At 37.0% G+C, this 19,913-nt stretch overlaps 1 protein-coding gene across 2 annotated transcripts; it reads right to left on the reverse strand.

Moving 5' to 3' along the window:
- Positions 1–663: 663 nt before the first annotated feature.
- On the reverse strand, positions 664–19,829 carry LOC107268829. Of its 2 annotated transcripts, none has more exons than XM_015741976.2 (5): positions 19,480–19,829; positions 13,527–16,755; positions 5,695–13,391; positions 5,390–5,629; positions 664–5,313 (listed from the first exon to the last, which is right to left on the reverse strand). In XM_015741976.2, exons 2-5 carry the CDS (start codon positions 16,684–16,686, stop codon positions 5,236–5,238), a joined length of 11,175 nt encoding a protein of 3,724 aa, XP_015597462.1. In that variant the 5' UTR covers positions 16,687–16,755; positions 19,480–19,829; the 3' UTR covers positions 664–5,235. The 2 variants fall into 2 exon arrangements, with proteins under 2 accessions (XP_015597462.1, XP_015597463.1); XM_015741977.2 differs by having other exon boundaries at positions 19,718–19,775.
- Positions 19,830–19,913: the final 84 nt, after the last annotated feature.

Below are 19,913 nucleotides of genomic sequence, written 5' to 3' on the forward strand. Positions count from 1 at the left end.
AAAAAGAGTTCTTCATGGGGGATCGAACCCGTAACCAGCAGCGTTATATCTTGACAGGTTATTGACTCAGCTACGATGCTCGTTTAATTTTAAATTAAATTTTCTATAGATATTTATCTATGATATTTCAAAATTTCTCTTTGAACTGTTCTCGGTCGTTTCATTTACCAACGAATTTCGCCATTCATTTTTTAATGTTCATTTTCGGCATGATAAGAGGTAAAGAGTGAAAACCAATATTTCTATGCATTTTTTATAACTTTGAAATTTATTTGGATATACACATTTGCTTGCGCATTACGTCCATACAAACGTTTAGGGTTCGGTTGGACGGAAGACCTTGCTGTTCCGCCTGTTTGTCAAGAACGGATTGTGAGGGGCGGCAACTTTTTCCCCACCACCGAGCAATCCATTCATTTTCGCTGACTGCAATATCGGCTGGAACGATGATCATGATCCGCGCGGCTACGCGAAATCTGTAACATCGACAGAGGCGATGATCACGAAATCCTACTCCCGGACTCGCCGCTACGATTTAGCGCCATGCTTTTGGTATCGCCTAAAACCGGAGCGTTGTACATCTCCCCACTCATCTCTGTGATTAGTACTTAATAACTCTTACTAATTATTTATTAGAAATTTTATCAAGATATTGACACTCAATGATATTTTAACAGACTTTTCAGCATTATTCCTTTTTATTCGTAACAGTGCGACAGGCTGACAGTTTAACAAAAACAAATCTCATTTTAACACACGCGCACACACACACACTTGCACACAAGATATTTTGATTTGCAAAAGGATTCATCTAGCCGGCTAGACGTTACAGGGAAAACGAGGATGTGACGGTTAATAGAAATAAAAATCATTCTCTATGGGATAAAAACCCGAAACAGATAGAAATTTTGTAATCCTAAAGTGTTCATAATTAGACCTTCACAATTAATCGCTTGTACAAAAGCAATTCGGGATAATCAGCAGTCTTTGGAATATCGGGAATGTGCAAAAGAGAAAAAAACAAGTACACTTTTATGTACATATTTTTCCCGTTTGTAAGGAAAACGATCAAAGTATAATGATATAGGAAAGACAAAGAGTGATTGTTGATTGGTATCTTTGTTCTGGAGCACAAAGTACTTAATTTTTTGTAAGACGTGCCACTGCGCTTTTAAAAAGTATATATATACATACATATATATATGTGTATATATATATATATATATATATATATATATATATATATATATATAGATTCTAAACAAATTCACACACTCAGTAGGCATTAAAATTCACACGTGTCCTTCGCGACTTAATCGTATACGGACTTAATAACGTATATCTTTTAGAAGATGTATCCATAAACTTATCTAACTGCCTCGCAAGAAGAACAAGAGGACAAAAATATAAAGAATAAGAGGAAAACAAAAACAACAAGTAAACTTGTTGCTTGCTGTATACTACAAATGTAAAACCGCATCAAGTAGTGTAGGAATGAAGTGAAACACACCAAGGCTCACGACTCTTTTGGGCCTCACGCCCAGATAATAAACAACACCATACATGGAATAAACAACGAATATAGACTATATGTATAATATATGTATATACGATATATATGTTTATATTTACAACGTGTTAGTTAATTTGTTGTACAATATTTTTAGGGGGGCCTTCATTTAAATATTTGCTTTTTCAACGCCATTCGAGTAACACTTTCATCTGTATATTAACACTAGCTTATTATACATATATAATTTTTGACATTTTTCATAAGTACACCGGATCTGCGAGATCCAGGGGTGTCTTTCTGTCCATAACTTTGTTAAGAATGATTTGAAAATAACTTTGACTTATCCTGCCAATAACACTAACATAAATTGCCCTTTTCTTTGTACAACAAATTTTCTTAACACACTGTATATGTAAATATATGTATCCGGATGAGCTTCGGTCGCACAATATATACTACTATATGTATAATGGGAATAACAAAAACAACATAACGCGCAATATTAGGTAACACGATTACCCTCATTAGGACTAAAGTTTAGTCTCGTGTTAAAATTCTAATGTGCAACGGAAATTCCTTTGTAACCGACATATCTTAAACTTCCGCTCGTGGCTCCTCTCACTAGCCAAAATATTTTCCTCTTCACGTCGCAACGAGCGCACAACGATTTTCCAAAAGGACTAATGAGTTATTCAAAGGAAATCCTCATCGACGCGTTTTGGATATTGCACAATTCTTTGGAGCTGACTAACACAATATAAGACAAAGAGAAAAGAGAAGCAAGAAAAATTGCAAAGGTGTAACCCCGTCGCTCAGTGAACCTATGCAATTTTTCTTGGTACATTTCAAATACGATTCCTGTACATTATACATGTTTCTTTGCTTCTTGCGTGTAATTATTAATCTATCTATTTGCTTGTTCGGCGATCCGTAGCATAAAGCCGCGATTTCATTTAACGTCAGGATGCAGCTTCCTTAATAGGAATAAAATTCATTTAAAAATATGCACGCAACGCGCACGTGCATTTTCGCGCAACGCATTCACATCTGAGACACAGATTGACGATGTCTCGCGACGAGCCAATCAAAGATGAAGGAAAAAAAGAAAAAGATAAAAAGTGTAAAACAAGCAAGAAAGACTCGTTGAAAAAAGAAAACGATCAAAAGAGTGCATTGAATATAAATTGGATGAAGTAAATACAAAAAACAAAAAATAAAAACAATAATTAAACATCCTTAACGACAAAGGACAGACAAAACAATTTGCTTCGAAGATGGAAAAACTCAAATGATCTTTTTCTTTTTTCCTTTCTTCTGTGCTCTCTTCGGAAATATTTGGCGCAAGCAATATTCTGATGTACATATATTCATCTCTCTCCCTCTCGCTCTTTCTCACTGTGTATATATATATAAATATATACGATTTGTATACAGGTATATGTATACACTTGGCAATCGCTCAGTTTCATATATACATGTAGATGTACATAAACATTTTTCAATTTTAGGCACATAGAACACACAACGATTTTACTGCAGCATACGTATCACGTACACAACAATTAGGAGAGAATACAGGATTTTATATTCGTCATTGCGCTTCATTAGTGTTTAATAATATGCGAGTAACAATCGTACAAGTAAACCTTGATGGTCCCCAATTCTTAATTTCACATCTATTTAATGTGAACCAATACTTTTTAAATATCCTCTCCTGATTGAGATACGTGTTCCTGTATACCCATTATGTAAATATAATTATACTATGTAATAACTCCGTGTGGGTTATATAGAGAATTCGCCATGTATATATATATATGTATATACATATATATATATATATAACACGATACAACGAATACTGTTTAGGTGTATCTTAAGGCACTCGTGCGAGTTGAAAACGCAAATTTCAGACAATGCATCGTTGGGATAGAAAGAGCGTGATAAAAAGATAAGCGATTAAGTATACAGATAAAGAAGGAAACGAATAGAACAAAATACGAGAGTCTAACGTGAGAGACTCTTTGATATTATTGGATTAAGGGAATTCCAGACCTAGTATTATCGTATTATTAAGGTCTAGAGTAAAATCGTAATTAGTACGATTTTGACAGATTATATAAGTTGAGTGAAGTCAAAATTATGCTCTGTCAAAATTATGCTATTTGCTGGTTTAGTTTACAACTTATTTGCATGGTAATATCAGGCCTGCAGTCTCCTTAAAGACTTGCTGCATATACAGTCAAGTCAGGCAAGCATACAAGTGAACAAAGTATTTGATTTAACTATTGGAGGTATTTTTTATATTTATAGGACTGAATTTATACAGAAAAATGTATTCTTAGCGTAGAGTAACGCTAATTGTATCTTGAATATTGTCGTATTAAACAAGATGTTCACTTTCCAGCTTGTCTGACTTAATTGTGAAATACAGCCTTAAGACTCTCATTGACTCTACAATGCTATGTTATTTTATTCTATTAATTTTGATCAAAGCTGACGAAGAGCCTCAAGTGAACCCAGTCCATTTATAAAAACCCTGTATACTCGTAGTACATGATTAAAAAGAAAGAAAAACTATAATGCAGTAAAACATGCTACACTCGTGTGCCGAGAATTTTAGAAGTTTCGCACCCTTTATAGAACTCACAAGTTGACAACAATGTCAGGCTAAATTTAAAAAATCATTGATTGATCGACAGACTCAACGTCTGCACTAATTGTAATTTACAATTCGTGGACTAATAATAAATACAAACCGAAAAATCTGTATGTAGGAGGTAATGAGTTCTGTGGTGAGCTAACTCAGTGTTACAGTTAGCCAAAAACTCCCTACTTCGTAAGCCAAATTTTCAGGCCTTAATTTAGTAATGTGAATCAAGAAACATACATTTACGTTAGTTACTCTTGATTGGAATTCTGTGTTTACTTTTTAAAACTGGAAATGCCTCAGAATGGCTCTTCGCCGCGCTTCCTGACTATCTTTGCTAAATTCTTTATTAACTAAATTAGAATGAGATCACGAATTGCGACATAGACAACTGTCCTGTAAAGAAACCAATCACACTTACGTTATTCACGGTATAACGTGTATATTATTGGTGTATTTCCATTGAAAACAAATTGTTAACTCAATAAGGAAAAAAAAGATATGTCTCTTTTCATCTCCGAATCATGTAGTGTAGTAGCAACTAGTCGTACCTGACATACGTGTAAGCGTCTTACGATAGACGCCACTCAAAATATATATGTAGTAATATAATATTTATAATAACATTTGTTTCATATTATTTATCCGCGTGTATACGTATGTATATGTACATATATATTCTATCTGGAAATTAGAGTAATAAATGTAAGTATGAATATAATATATATATATTATATATTATGTATAAGTCTCTTTAAGATATAAATAAGAATTCTTAATGAGCCATGTCAAATAGACCAACGTGCTCTTAACGTCATTTGTACAAACGAGGATGGACGAGCATCCTCTCCAGAAAGCAAATATAAATCTAGAGTGTACATATACATAATTCGAACCCACATCTCGTTAATATCTTTGGCTAGTTAACTAAGTGCGACTTTAATTCACTTTCTTTGTTAGACTCACTTACGGTACGACTTAATCGTGGCGCGATATCCTTACGGCCTGCGAGGATTCGCGCAAGATTATATTTTGGTACCCATTAGTACACTCTACGAGCTTCACAGTTTCTTTAACTTTTCTTCTCTTCGTTTTGTTTCTTAACGTCTCGCAAACTTGTGTCGATTCTGTCTAAACCAGTAGCGACATCCTGGTGAGAAAAAAAAGAGAATTAATCCGTACTACTGCTAATCATTAAAAGTGTTTAGAATCAACTTTTATCTCACCTGTACAGCTATTTGAAGTGGCGTTGGCTCTCCTGGTAAACAATCCGTTCTTACTACATTTGCTGGTTGTAGTCTGGAGCAAGGACTTCCGGTAAAGAGCATAAAGAGGGCATGTACTGTTCTGCGTTGAATCAATTCTGTGTGTCTGTGCTGATAACCTGTCAGATGTCTTCGGTGTCGGGCAGCAGTAGGGAACCATCTCTCACAAAGGGTACAGTACCTGCGATGCCTTATTGTAGCCTATTCAAAGAAAAATGAATATTTATTATAGGGTATTTTCTATCTTTCAATTTATTCATATTTACCTTCTCATGGTAAGCCAATTCGTTGACGATATCAGCAACTGTAATGACTGACGCGCGTTGAATTAACAAAGAATCTTCATTAGACTGTTTATTATCCTTTTCTTCAAAGTTCTCCGGATTTTCTGGACGAATTATAACTTCCTGGTTGGTGATGACAGGTGGGGAACGAGAATCACTTCTGTTTGAGTTCGTCTCAAAGTTCATATCCATTTCGGGTTCCAACACTGGCATTTTGGAATCCTTAGGAATATTCTCTACAACGTTATCTACAGATGGGTCCTGGGTTTTTGATATCTTTGGGATTTTATAGGACTTTATGTTGTTAACACCTTGCTGGTTCCATTTGACGCCATTTTTGAGAGCGTTCGGTTTTATTGTCTGTGATGAATCGATGGTCTCCCTCACAGTTTCCAGAGAATCAAATTTCTCCAGGGTCTCCTTAGATTTGTGGGTCTCAGGAATTTCCTTAGTTGACCTAGAATCCCTGCATACAAACTGCGTAAGTAGTTTAGTGCTTTTTAAGGATATCGTACTAGAATCCTGAATCGGAACTATGGGTACCCTGGAATTGACATTAACGTTACTCGAATAGGAAAATTCCTGTTGTGACTGTAATTCCACTTGGACAGGCTCCTTTTTATCAACCTCTAGATTGGATGGAGGTCTTGAATTCAATTTTTTAACAGCAGAATGACTTTGCACCTGCTTGGAATGTTTCTTCTCATTTTTATCGGAGTTAGTTTTTGCTTCAGTCTTGACTCGACTATTGTTAGTAGTTTGCACTACTTTTGTGTCACGGGATTCTAAAGATTTTGAATCATCCAGATATTTTGTACTACTCCTACCAGCCATTAGAATGCTCAGGTCAAAACAGGAGCCTTGTTTTTTCTCAGCTGCCGTTTTAGGTCTTGCCTTTAATTTTGATTTATTAGTTTCACTCTTAGACTTGGCCAGACATTTTCTTAATGCCTCTTTGGCAGCCAAGACTTCCTTCACCAATAAATCTGAACAGCAAAAGGACTTCTCTATTTTCGAACTTAATATCCTTGCATCTTCTTCTCCTCTTCTATTTCTTTTTGATACAGAATGTAATTTTGAACTTCTACTTTTTGAATGGACATTGAATGAACTTGAAGACGTTGGTTCTTCGTGACTTCTACGGGTAGAATATGGATCTTTCGGATCCTTGGTTGAACGTTCTGTCATTGATTTTAAATTACTTCCTGACTGTCTTCGTATCTTTGTCTGTTTTCCATTATTAAGGCACTCTGTAAAACGATGATCCGTTAAATCCTGACTATCTGGTATAGGAACATCCAAAGGGTCAGACACATTATTATCAGCTATTTCTAGTTCTAGTTCGAATTGAGTAGGGATTGCATCCTCTGAATAAAGCCTTTCATTTTCCTCATTCTCTAAAGAAGTATGGATTTCTACTTCACCAGGTGTAATGTCTGGCGATGCTGGTAGAATGTCTATGGTTGTTTGACTCTCATCTGATGATTCGACCTTAATTATAGAATTTAGATCACAGTTATTATACAGAAGAGAATTTGGTGTAATGTTTTCACTTAAAGTTTCATTGTTTTCTAGTAAATCTTCACTTTCAGTATCATCGTATTGAATTTCTTCTTCCTCTTTTATTTTTGTCTCTTCATCAACTAGGTTCATAGAATCTTGGCTGTCTTCTTTCTTCGTCATAATTGTTTCCAATTTTTTCAATGATTCTTCTGCTGATTTATCATCGATTTTTGTATCTTTATTTTTTGTATTCAGGACGAAAGATCCTTTTAAATCCTTAATGAAGTTACTAAAATTACACACTACAGGAAGTTCACTTTTACTACTCATTGATTCGTCCAATTTTTGACCTATTTGATCTTTCTCATTCATTTGCTGAAACTTCAATTCTTTACAGTGGTGTAACAATGTGGATTTATTATCCCCACTAGTTTTTTCTTTATAGGATAATGATACTTCAAGATTTGATGAACTTGAGACAGATTTACAATCTTCAGTGTTATCAGAACTCTTATGGACATTGAAGTTTTCTCCTTTGATATTGTGCTGCGATAATTTACTATGACTGAAGTTTCTGATTCCTTTATCCAGAATGTTTAATTTTGTGAAGTCGCAATCTGACATTCTTCTTGATTTTATTTTATTAAGTGGAATCAAATCTGATGTAGAATTGGACCTGATAAGTTTACTGTGTTGATGAATCTGAGTGGAATGTCTTCTCCAGTGAATAGTTCTCTTGGGTCCTGGTTTAGTCCTTTGCGAAGAAGTTCTATTAGATTTTGGCATAGATAATTTTAAAGACACTTTTTTATGCCGCAATTCTTTAGCCATACAATCCAATACCCAGGAACGTTGAAGCTTTACCTTTGGCTGCCACCTTTTGTTCTTGATAATAGCATCTTTACGGTCTTTACTAAGTTCGCACTTAAACTCAGCACTTGGCGAAGCTCTTTTTATTATTACTTTGGGAATCTTTTCAGATACCAGTTTTAAAATCGAAGGCGAAATTTTATTCTCCACTGTAGATGAACACTCAGATGACTTTTTCTCAGCTTCGTCGACTTTAATGGACCGTTTTGATTCTTCCTTTGCATTCTTTTTTAATTTTTTAGATTGGACGTGTACTGGCGAATTTACACTTGAGTGTCTCTTTTTTTGCACTTCCGTGTTCGCGCTAATAGAATTCTCTGGATTTTTTCGGATCTTTAGTTTTGGAATTTTTTCCCTAGGCTGATCACCCTCTGCACCATGGGATCTCTTAATTTTCTCAGGATTCAAATTTACACTCATCACTGAAGGATTAACTTCACCTGCACTTGATTTAACTTCCAACGATTTTGATCTCTTTAGAACTGTAGTACTTGAGGAGGGTAGTTCCGTATCATCGACAATTTTTGGTACTGCACTACGCACTTTGGTGATCTTCATCTTAGGAACAATTTTACGATTATCCAGTTCCTCGTTGCTTGACTTCTCGATTAAAATTTTTGGCAACTTCTCTTCTACTTTAATTTTCATTATTGGAATTTTAATATCAAGTGAATTCACATCCTTTTTACTCTCACTTACATTTTTCTCAAAGTCCTCGTTTTTAATCTTTACTTTGAATGTCTTCTGCTCATCCTTCAATGTCTTCTGTGACGGAGGTTTTTGTTCTGGAGTTATTGCCTCTATAGTTGGTGTACTTGGACGTGATCTTGCATTCCTTATTATCATTTTTGGTATTTTTCTATAAGATGTAACTCTCGACGTAGTACTTTCCTTCTCTATGATGGTACTTGTATCCACAGAACTTGTTAATTTTGGATCTTGCTCAGAAGAAATTTTACTGAGTTTTCCGGTAGACTTTAGTCCTTCTGTCTTTTTTATTAGGAGTTTTGGTATCGTTTTAAGTGATTCTTCGGTATCCTGCACCGCTGATGAAAAAGTTGTGTAATTCTTTATTGAAGGCTCCGATGAGAATTGTGGAGCTCCATCTAATTTTTGACACCCTTCAGCAGTTTTCATAGATTCACTGAATTCAATTTTCTTGTTATTTTCGGTGTAACATCTTGTCTCCTGTTCCTCTTCAACTTGTACTTTTTGCAGTTCTGGCACATTTTCAACACTCGCACAATCTCCAGGTATCATGTTGTGGGACTTCTCATGTGATATATCTTTACTCTGAGACAGAGTTTCCTCAGTAGTTGACTTAGTATCACAAATAGGAACTTGTAACTTCGAAGGAACAAATGTTTCTTCTTCAACAACTGCTTTGTAGGTACAATCTTGCATTACAACTTCTGATTTCTCCTCAGTAAGTGATTGTATAGAGACTTTCAAGTTCTCAACACTATCTACAACAATTGTACTATCAGTCTTCTTAGAATCACTTTCTGAGTCAATAGCCGTTCCTTCTGATAAATCTTTACACGGTGAAACACATTTCACTAGATTTTTTACTGTCTCAAGAATCTTCTGAACTTTGTGATCTTCAGTGGATATTTCTTCTTTTGACGTGATTATCTTTTTTGAGTTCACTGGCTGTACACTTCCTTTGAATTCATTTACTTCAGGCACAACAGAGTCCATAATGAAGTTATTTTCGATTTCTGTAAAATTACTGGTGATACGTGTTGTACTTTCTAAATTTGATTGCACTTTTATTTTTTCAGAAACTTGTTTATCTTGGGTAATACAAGTTTTTTGTACTGATTCTTTGCTGATTTTAAAATTTTTTCCCTCATGTTTACAGTTTTTGACTTCATCTTCCTTACATACATCTATTACATCAGTAGGAATTTCCAATGTTTTCGCTTCAGAAATAGTATCTTTAATTCTTTCTGAAACGAAGTTAGACTCGTGTACAACTTCATCAACTTTTGGCAACTGTAAAATGTCTTTTTCTTGTAATCCTTCTAAAATGTCGGAACTTTTTGCATCGTGGTACTGAATATCTCTAAGAATGAAATCCTTTCGTTTTTCCAACGAAATATCTGTAAGGTTACTAGGCAACGTAGGCTTCAATTCTTTGGGATCTTCCAAAGTTTTCGTTGTCTTCTCCAGGTCGAACGTCTCAGAATTATCAGTTTTCACTTCCTCTAGTTTAAATATATCCTCGTCGTCCTCAGGATTTGAATTTCTCTTCACATTGATTAAATTCCTTTCTAGCGTCCCTCTTCTTCGTCTTTCTTTCCACCAAGATGTTGATGACTGGAATATAATATCAGATTTCTTCGTAGCTGGAAAATCTTCAGTGAATATCTCGAGTTCCAATTCACAATTCTTGACAGTTTTGTGATCACGGGAAGTACTAGCTGTATCATGCAACTGTCTAGTCCTGACAGATATACCGTCAAAGTTCGAATCTTCATCCGGATAGTATGAATCGCTTAATTTGTCCTTTTCCAAATATTTAGATTTCACGTCACAGTACGGTTCGAAATCCATATTATCGTACTCAGTCTTGTCTTCCTTGCTTTGCAAAGGCCTCATACTTAACATTCTTGGCTCCATAAGCATCTCTAAAATATCCTTGTGTCGCAACTGTGAATCACTAGTAGATTGTTTATTGTAGTCAACAGTATTTCCTAAAGAATCACTTTCTATACTGTACCTCTTATGCATCTGTTCAGCAATACTGTAATTCAAAAAATTGTCCAGAACTCTATCACTTTTGTCACGATCACACTCAAAGGCTCGAGAATAACTCTTTCGTCGTAAATTTTTATCAGAGTATTTAATCAATGACTCGCCGTGGCTTTCAGTTTTTTCACTATTCGACCGTTGTCTTCGTCTTCGATAATCTTCATGGCGCCTCTTACTGTGGGATTCTTTAAACTTTTCACGATAATCATATTGATGATATTTGGAAGATGATTTACCATAATAAGAGTAGCACGGTTGTAAGTATCCTTCTCGCGCACGAGCTTCCATTATCAAGGTGCGATATGTAAATTTTGGATTAGGACTATAAGTTATTTTTCCATCCTTAGTTGTGTAAACTGGGACGGTGTTTAGATTCTCCAAGGCATCCAGATTGGTGAAGATTGGATTGACGTAACTGTCAGGATTCTTATACTTCTCGCAGTCTTCCTCGAAACGGAAGTTACTCTTTGAACATCTCCAGGACTGCTGAGGTACTTCCTCTTGGTCATTGTCGTTGGGTGCTACGTCGAAGTTATCGAAGTCAAAGTCGAATGTACTTTTTGACACTGCATTTTCAGGTTCCTTGTTTGTTTCGATTCTACATGGCTCCAGATCGATTTCATCGAAACTCTTGTTTCGAAAATCATTTAATTGGTGGGGAGAACGTAAAATTGTTGTAGAGTCCAATAAGTTTGACGAGGATGCTGGTTCATGAATTTGTGAAAACAATGTGTCCTTTATCTTAGGAATTTTCGAAGGATTCACTGAATGTATTATTGATTCAGGATTCTTTGCTGTCTCTTCAGAATTTCGGATACTGTTGCTTTTATCTTTATCCATAACTTCTTTTTCTAGGGATGACGAAAATGGTGTAGTTTCAGAATTGTTGTCAACGTTTTTTGATTCCACAATATTCTGGGTATTCATATCTAAAACATTAGAGTTCAGGACCAACGAACTTTCATTGATTTTCATCTCCTGCAATGCGTTTGTGGTATCCTTTCGAACTTCAGATTTTTCCCTTTCAAAGAGATTCAATGAAATATTCTCTTCTAAATTGTCCTGGACATTTCCTAATTCTTTTGTTTCCGTAACTAATGCTGATTTTACGTTTGGTTCTACTTCTTTGATATCGATACGTTCTTTAATTGAATCTTTCGATAAGGGTTCTTTTATTTTATCCAAATTACCAATTTCATCATCTAAGCTGGTAGTTTCTATTTTCTTGGTTGACTCAGTAGAAGTTTCTTGTAAACTCAAAGTCTTCTCTTCTAAATTACATGGATTTATGAAATTTTCTTTCAATACTTCAATTACCAAACATTGTTCTTGTGTTCGTTTAGAAATTTCTTCTGGCGCTTTACTGTTCATCTTCAAATAGGTTTCATCTTTAATCTCGTTATTGAAATCGTTCTGCACTCTACTTACCAAAGGAATTTCTTCATTCTGTTTCGTGGTCTCATTGGCACAGGATTCTTTTACATGAAAGGATCCACTTTCAATATGAGTTTTTAAACTCAAATCCTCTGGCGATTCTTCGAAGGCTTCAAACTTATCAGGTACTTGAGTCAAACGGGTTTCAGGATTTTTTGCAGGTTCCTGGGACACTTGAATTTTTGCTTCATCTTGAACTGTTTTATTCTTTGGTTTTCGAAATTCTTTTAACAACTGTATCCGTTCTTTGTTGCTGTCTTTACTGTTACTCAAAGATTTGGAATCCTTGGTGAGTTGATCGGTTCCTTGGAGTTCCGGTTCAAAGAATTTTGCATTCTCCAACAATTTTGTAGCGATATCATTTATGAAATTACCTTTTTCTTTATTATCCACCCTTTTCAAACCTTCACGGACTTCTTTACTGTAACACTTTGAATCAATCTTATTGCTCATGGATACTTGAGCACACTTCAGCTTCACTGCTGTATTAATTTCCTTAATTTCGTTAGGTTTTACATCTTCATCTTCTGTTACCCGGATTAATGCCACATCCTCTTCTGGCTTGAGCGTGGAAAATGTACTATCACTTGCGGAGTAAGAAGTAGCATCTAAGGTCGTCTCAGAACATTTTGAATATTCATTAGAACTTTTTTCATTGGCTTTAAGATTTTTCTTCACAGATCTGCGAACATCATTTGAATTTTTCCAGCACTTTGAACTTCTCCATCCAGATTTTTTCACTTTCATTAGTTTCTTCGTGCAGGAATCCTCGCGCCCAGAGCTTTTGCGGACAGTAAATTCTGCAGTGAGATTTCCATCCAAACTCTTATCTATGGATTCTACTTCCATCCAAATGTCATCCATATCATCAAGATTCTCTTCGTCTGAGCCAAGTACATCCAGATCTGTAATTGGCATAGTGTTTTTCATGATTTTCGTTAGGCAATTACCCTCCATTGGTGGCACAGGCATTTTTGGCTCTTCAAACTCTTCACCTGGTATCAGTGGGATCATAGCTCCTGTAGCAGTGAAATCATTTTGATTCAGGATAGCTCGTGACTCAGTATATACTTTCTCCCGTTTCAACAAATTACTGTGAACCTTCTCCTCAACCTCTGTGAAAGAAAAATATATCATTTTTAGTTTAGAATAACATGTATCATAGTCGGGAGATAAAGATATCTTGGTACAGATTCATTGAAATTATTTAAAAATTAATTTCATTTAAAAAGTAATCAAAATGTACTTACCACTGTTGGAATTCTTCACAATTTTCTGCGTATATGTAGATTCTTCATTGGATTCTTTGATACTGATTGAAGATTGACTCATCTTCTTATCGATAGAATCGTTCTTCGAATTAGAAGATGTTTCCTCCGGTTCCAATTCCTGAGTGATAGTGGATTCTTTGATTTCAGAAGAAATCTGATCAACCATGTCAAAGTGATCTTTACTGGAATTTACATTATTTTCTAAAGTATCAGAAGGCTCTTCTTCGCCTTCAAAATCAAAATCTAACGAGGACTCATGCGACTCTTTCTGTGTAAGTCTTCTTTGATCCAAATGTCCATAAGGTTCTATTTTCACAGGTGAATGAGTAAAGCTGATCATGGGACTATTTTGTATGATTTCTATAGGATTGGTTGGAATTGTCAGATCAACTACGTGACTGGATGAGTCCTCACTGTCAGAATGTATAGGAGTATTTAAGGTAGTCGATATAGGAGTACACTCTGAAGTTGGCAGATCAGGTAAACTGATGTCATCAGGATTGTGGGACTCTTCGCTGGTGAAACTATTCTGTTTCCTCAAGTTAGAATTGTTATCACAAACGTCCTTCTCAGAAGTAGACAAACTGGACATCTCATCTGTACTACCTCTACGCTCTGAAGCTTCCTGGATGTCTGTAGATGACTTTGGAAAATTTGTATTAGAGCTGGAATCACTGTAACAGCTGTCCTCGTTCAATTCCTCCAGACTTTTAGTCAATTCTGTGGATTCCTCGTGTGATTCTTTTTCACTCTTCTCATCCACGACAATCCTTGCTTGCGTTACGTCCTCGATAGCGAGTTTTTCCACCTCCTGGTGTATCTCTTCCGTGACTGGACTAGTGAGATTTTCAAAAGCGTCCACAATTCTCTCCACGGTATCATCATTATCCAAATTCTCCACGATGTGAATCGTGGGGACGTTATCAATAGCGTCCGTGATACAGTGAATAACACTTCCAGTCCTTCCCGGATCCTTAATGATTTCGGAAACCTTGGGGGTGTCATCGACACCGTCAACGTTATTGACAACGTTAACTATGTTGGTACAGTCCGAAATAACGTGACACTCGGCAACTTGGGTTTCGGATGGCTCCTCAATCTTCGCTGAATCCATTTCATTTTGATTAACGTCAAAATCCTCTTTGGAGCAAGCTGCATCTTCCAAATTTTGAAGAACCTCTGGACTCTTCTCGATGACTTTTGTATCCTCATACCCAACCACGACAACCGGAGTCACGGTATTGAGTATCACGTCCGTCACATTCTCACTGCAGCTCTCTTCGTCTTCAGACTCATCCCAATTGGCTAGAAACTGACGTACATCCAGTTCTGGTTTATTCGCAAAGTTCTTCGAGTTGCTTTGCTGTACAGAGGAAACTTCTTCATTGGTTCTTGTACTGATAACGTGAAAACTCTTAGAACCGAAGCGGTGCTCTTGATACTGTTGCTCCGTTTGCTGCTTTTCGTCTGTCTGTTCGAAATCCTTCTGAACTGAAAATGTATCCCGATGACGAAGAGATTCTTGTTGAATTGGTTTCTTATGTTCAGGAGGATTAGCAAAATTCTCTGAAGATCTCTGAAGATTATGAGCGTCCGTGTCCGAATTGCTAGGCACTTGCTCATTAGCAGAAACGGAATTACCAGCATTAATAGGATTCGATGCGTTAGCAGAAAAGGCCGTTGGTAGGTAACTTGAATTAATAAGGACACCGTTCTGATCAAATTGCAAATTAATTGGCGGAATTTCCTCACTGACTGGTGTACTGACTAGCCTCGGTGAGCTTTCTTGCACAGTACTCTGATAGTCAACAGTTTGTTGAAGCCTCAGAAGCTCCCTGTACCTGAGAACGCATTCTTGATATTTAGGGTGTGTCTGATATCCTGGAATCCTTGTGAGTTCTCGTAGATGGTTTTCCATGGAGTATCGTTGCATAGCAATCTTCTGCTGGTATACTTGATACTTGGGATAATTCCCATGAATTGGTGTTGCGTTGGGCATTCTGTTGCTAACTAAATTAGGATCCGTACTTTCCCTGTAGTCTCTAGGAAATTCCCGTGTTAAGTCCCGTGGCAGCTGAGGATTGAAGTAAGGATTCTGATTACGTGGCATGACATTGGTCCCCACATTGGGAGTATTCATAATATTCTTCTGTAAAGCCCCACCGCCATTCTGATACTGTATCTGCTTGGTGGTATATTTTTGTTGGACTATAACACTCTGTTCCTGATACTTCAAAATTGCCGGATTCTGAGTGTTCATACCGTTTTCCCGTGGATAGTCCTTTATGTTGTAAGGGTACTTCTGATAGTCCGTAGGGAAGTTGTAATTCTGAACAGGATAATTTGGTAAAGCACTGTGAGGCGGTGGATAGCCCCTAGGAACAACAGAATCCTTTCTGTACTTATAGTCGGGAAAGCTTCTTCTAGGATCAATGGTGAAAGTCGTGCCAAGGGTATCTTTGTTCTCGAAGCCGTTCTTGCGATAGTTGAATTCGTTGCCAAACCTCCTGTTATCACTGGAGTATCCAGTAGGTCCGATATTATCTCTGTACAGGTTTGGTTGATAAGGCCCGAATTTCTCCCAAGCTTGATAACCCACATTAGGCTCAGGATTGCAACAGGGACCCTTACAGGGAACGTAAGGCGCCTGTCTCGAAGGAACTGCGTTTATACCTGGGTTTCTAGTTCCCATAGAAGTCAAGGTACTTCCTGCACCAATATTCGCACCGCTCATATGGCCCATAGTATGATTAAGAGGTACCTGATTGTTCCTGTGTGCTATTGCCTCGTTAATAGTACCCACAGGAACATTGAGGCCCTCCATCATGGGATTTCTTGATGTGGAGGGGCCGTAAGGCCCCACGCAAGAACCATGCATTTGATGCATAGACCCCTCGGAGCCATTGTGAGGGTTCAGAGCACTTGGTGATCCTTGAAAATTACGTGGACTGTAATTCGTTTCAGTCTGACCCTTAGCAAGACCTTCCGAGCTTAGATTCAATCCCAGGGCCCTCTGATCCACACCGCTGTTGAACAGGTGACCAGGGTTCACATTTTGACTGGTTGTCGTCACTTCCGGTGCTGTTGGCTGTCCCGGATTATATTGATGCCAGTCTGGCATATTTCCACCGTAGTTCATTGTACATTGTCTTGCTTTTCTGGCTTCTCAAACGCAGCTGCCTCGCGGGATTCTAGACTGGACTCTTTCCTGTCAATCAAAAAACACATTTTTACAATTTTTCCTTATTCAAAATCCAAAACAAAAAATTAAAACAAACCAATCATTACTCCCGTTATTCCAAACTGCCAATGTTCATGAACTTAATGGAAACCCAAAGAATTATACAGACAGCTATATTCCATTTTAGTTTAATACATTAAACGCGATACAACAGTGACTTTCCGGTTCGTTTAAACCGTCTGGTCAAATAGCCTGCGTCTGGTTAAGGACAGTTATATATTAATTTATTCAAATGTTATGCATTAATTGTGTCCCCTGGAATATCACGCTTAATCGGAATCGATTAAAAGGGCCACGCTCGTACACAAGGCGAAGTATCATTATCATAAAGTTATTAGCACAAAATTCCCAACTATAGAAATAGTGAAAAATAAGGAAAAAATATACCCCTCAATCTCGCTACAAAGTACCATTTACAAGCATAAATACAGGACTACGTTCAAAGGAAATCAATCTGATATCGTTTACTTGGGTAGCGATAGGCGCAGTGCTTTAAAGCGAGTCTCTTATCGAACCGTATCAGTCCGAGAATTATGCATTGTTCCCCAACCATTAAGCAATACACGCCAGGAGACAGCCATACCAGCGAACACGTTGCAGCCTTAGCAAAAAAAAGACATATATGGCAATTTGAAGTGTTAAAAAAAAATGTTGAGGTTATCATGGTGACCAAGCAATTTCTTCTGTATCTCTTCATCGAGAAACATTAATTGTATGTTATCGTAATGACGATTCGTCGCGCATCGCAAAGTATCCCGACGCGCACAGTAAACATAAACTTTAAAAGAATACTCGACGAGCAGCGTCGAGTCTTCGAGGAAAGAAAAATACTGCAGGCTGTGACAGAACAAAGTTGTAAAACTATGACTCCTAAATCTTTCCTTGTCACGTAGCCTTCCACGGGTCATGAATAAAATGTCATATTGCTTTTGGGACATCGTGCGCGGGCCATGTCGATCAATTATTCTTTGTTGTCACTGGGATTCCGGTGGCAAATAAAGTAGGACGGAAGAAACAAAAAAAAAAGTATGTTTCAGAGCAATGGCGACAACTGGTAAGCGTCGTGTCGCCTCGCATGACAGCTAACGACTACTTCACTGCATACTAACGCTGTACTAATTGCGATACCGCGTTTGGATAAAATATAATTATTTTGTCGACCTGTATCAGGAAATTCCATTTCCTGCCGACTAATCGTTGCATAACGTTTGACATTTATTTCAATGCGCCTAAACATACGGTTATACAAATTTCAATTAGAGTTCGCGACTTTGCGTCAATCATAGTCTATACTCCTCGTAAAGCGAACATTATCTCCAGTTTTAAGATTGCTCACAAGTCCTTTGTAATATATTTGTTTTAATCGAACAACATTTAATTTCATCACCCTACGTACTATACGATTGAAGGGGAAAAAAGTATTTAACAACAATCAATGTACGAATACGTTCGAGCTTGTACATTTGATTTTTATAATTAAAATTAACCTATCCTCGACACGTTGTTTTAGTGACGAAGTTTCGTAGCTGTTTTCTGTGCTTTGCATTGGCAAATGAGCTGCCGCGCTACGAGTACCGATAATAGATATATAAATACACAGAATTTACTGCGCTGATAAGCCGCCGATCGAGTACACTAGTGCTAGATAAGAGAATTAACAATAGAAATGGAGATTAAATCGGCATGGAATGCGGACGGACAATACATAATGTACGTATTTTCTTAGTTTGTCACGGCATATTGAACCCGACATGACGTTCATATTTACAATTTCTTTCGACATTCAATAACTTTTATCGTATTGCAAATCCGCGTTTACGTTTACAATTCGTAGGCACATGTCCTTCTGTACAACAATTTAGCTTTACAAAATTTTACGATCAACGTTTAGTAACAAGAGGATCGAATCTGCATTTAACATTTCATCAGTTTGCTTTTGCATAATCGCAAGAACGCGAGCGCGCATAATTCTAAAGTGACACAAAGTATACTATACGCTTGCTTAGAATTTATTTCTAGACGGGAACCATTGCCGTTTCCATAATTTTGAAATGAATAATACGAACATTTTATACTAAGTGGACAAAATCGGTCTACGATCATATGTATCAATAAAACTGAACAGATATAATCAACGCCAAGAAGTTAGATACGTGAATGTGTGTTTCGCAACGTGTGAATGAAAAAGAAAGAGATAGAGATAAAGATAATTCGCAATGAATACTAGTTACGAATTTTCAAAGCGTATTGCGCGCACTGACGTGTAAATGAAAAATTGTCATCGGTCGTGTTCTAATTCTGACACAGGAAGAGAATATAAAGTAAAAAAAAGGCATTGTACTAGTGCAAAGTGACAGAACCCCCGGTAAGGCATGTGAAACGAAGTGATTCATGGTACGTGGACAACGGTGTCCACGGTGGCTTACGACTTCGTAAATTAACGAGACCAATTTCACGGGAATTACATTTGAATAGTGGAAATGGATATTAAGAAAACAATGAACAAATTTTCTTTAGGAATTATTCCCCAGGTATAAATCACCAGGAGCATTCGAAGATGGCAAGTATTTAGTGATGTGAATTCAGTAACAGGTGATCACGGATTTTGTGAAATATTAACGGAGGATGTCACAGTGAGTCGGTACCGTAAGGAAAACTAAAAAGCGTAACGTCGTTACGTCGAGTGCGTACCTGTTATTGCCAATGCACCTTGCCAGCCAGGTAGACCTTGGGTACTCGCAGAGATTGGCACGACACACCATATTTATCGCTAAATATCAAGCTAGCCGAATTCGACGCATTCTGCTAATGCGATCAATTAATGACATTTTCCATACTCTGTTAATACTTGACGGAGAATGGTCACTTCTGCTAACCTAAAACTAGACTTCCTCGATCCAAAATTCAATGAATACGACTGATGACTTACCTGTGTATCGGATTCACTCACAACACACGCGCCATTTTGAATATAACGATATTATTATTATTATACAACGAGTGGCCCTCTGTTGGGAGATTCCTGAAACAGAACTCTATAGCTGTAGGTATAGTATACAAGTACATGTATATATATATATATATATATATACCTACTATATGTATATATCGGGTGATCCAGCTAA

Source organism: Cephus cinctus, unplaced genomic scaffold (genome assembly GCF_000341935.2).
Source record: "Cephus cinctus unplaced genomic scaffold, Ccin1 Ccin1_scaffold0596, whole genome shotgun sequence".
Classification (NCBI taxonomy): Eukaryota; Metazoa; Arthropoda; class Insecta; order Hymenoptera; family Cephidae; genus Cephus; species Cephus cinctus.

Excerpts from the sequence above, each read along its gene's own strand:
- LOC107268829 (XM_015741976.2), bottom strand. The coding sequence starts at position 16,686 with ATGAACTACGGTGGAAATATGCCAGACTGGCATCAATATAATCCGGGA. Across the intron at positions 13,392-13,526 it reads TGTGAAGAATTCCAACAGTG|AGGTTGAGGAGAAGGTTCAC; the intron begins GTAAGTACATTT and ends TTTCTTTCACAG. Across the intron at positions 5,314-5,389 it reads CACTTCAAATAGCTGTACAG|GATGTCGCTACTGGTTTAGA; the intron begins GTGAGATAAAAG and ends TTTTCTCACCAG.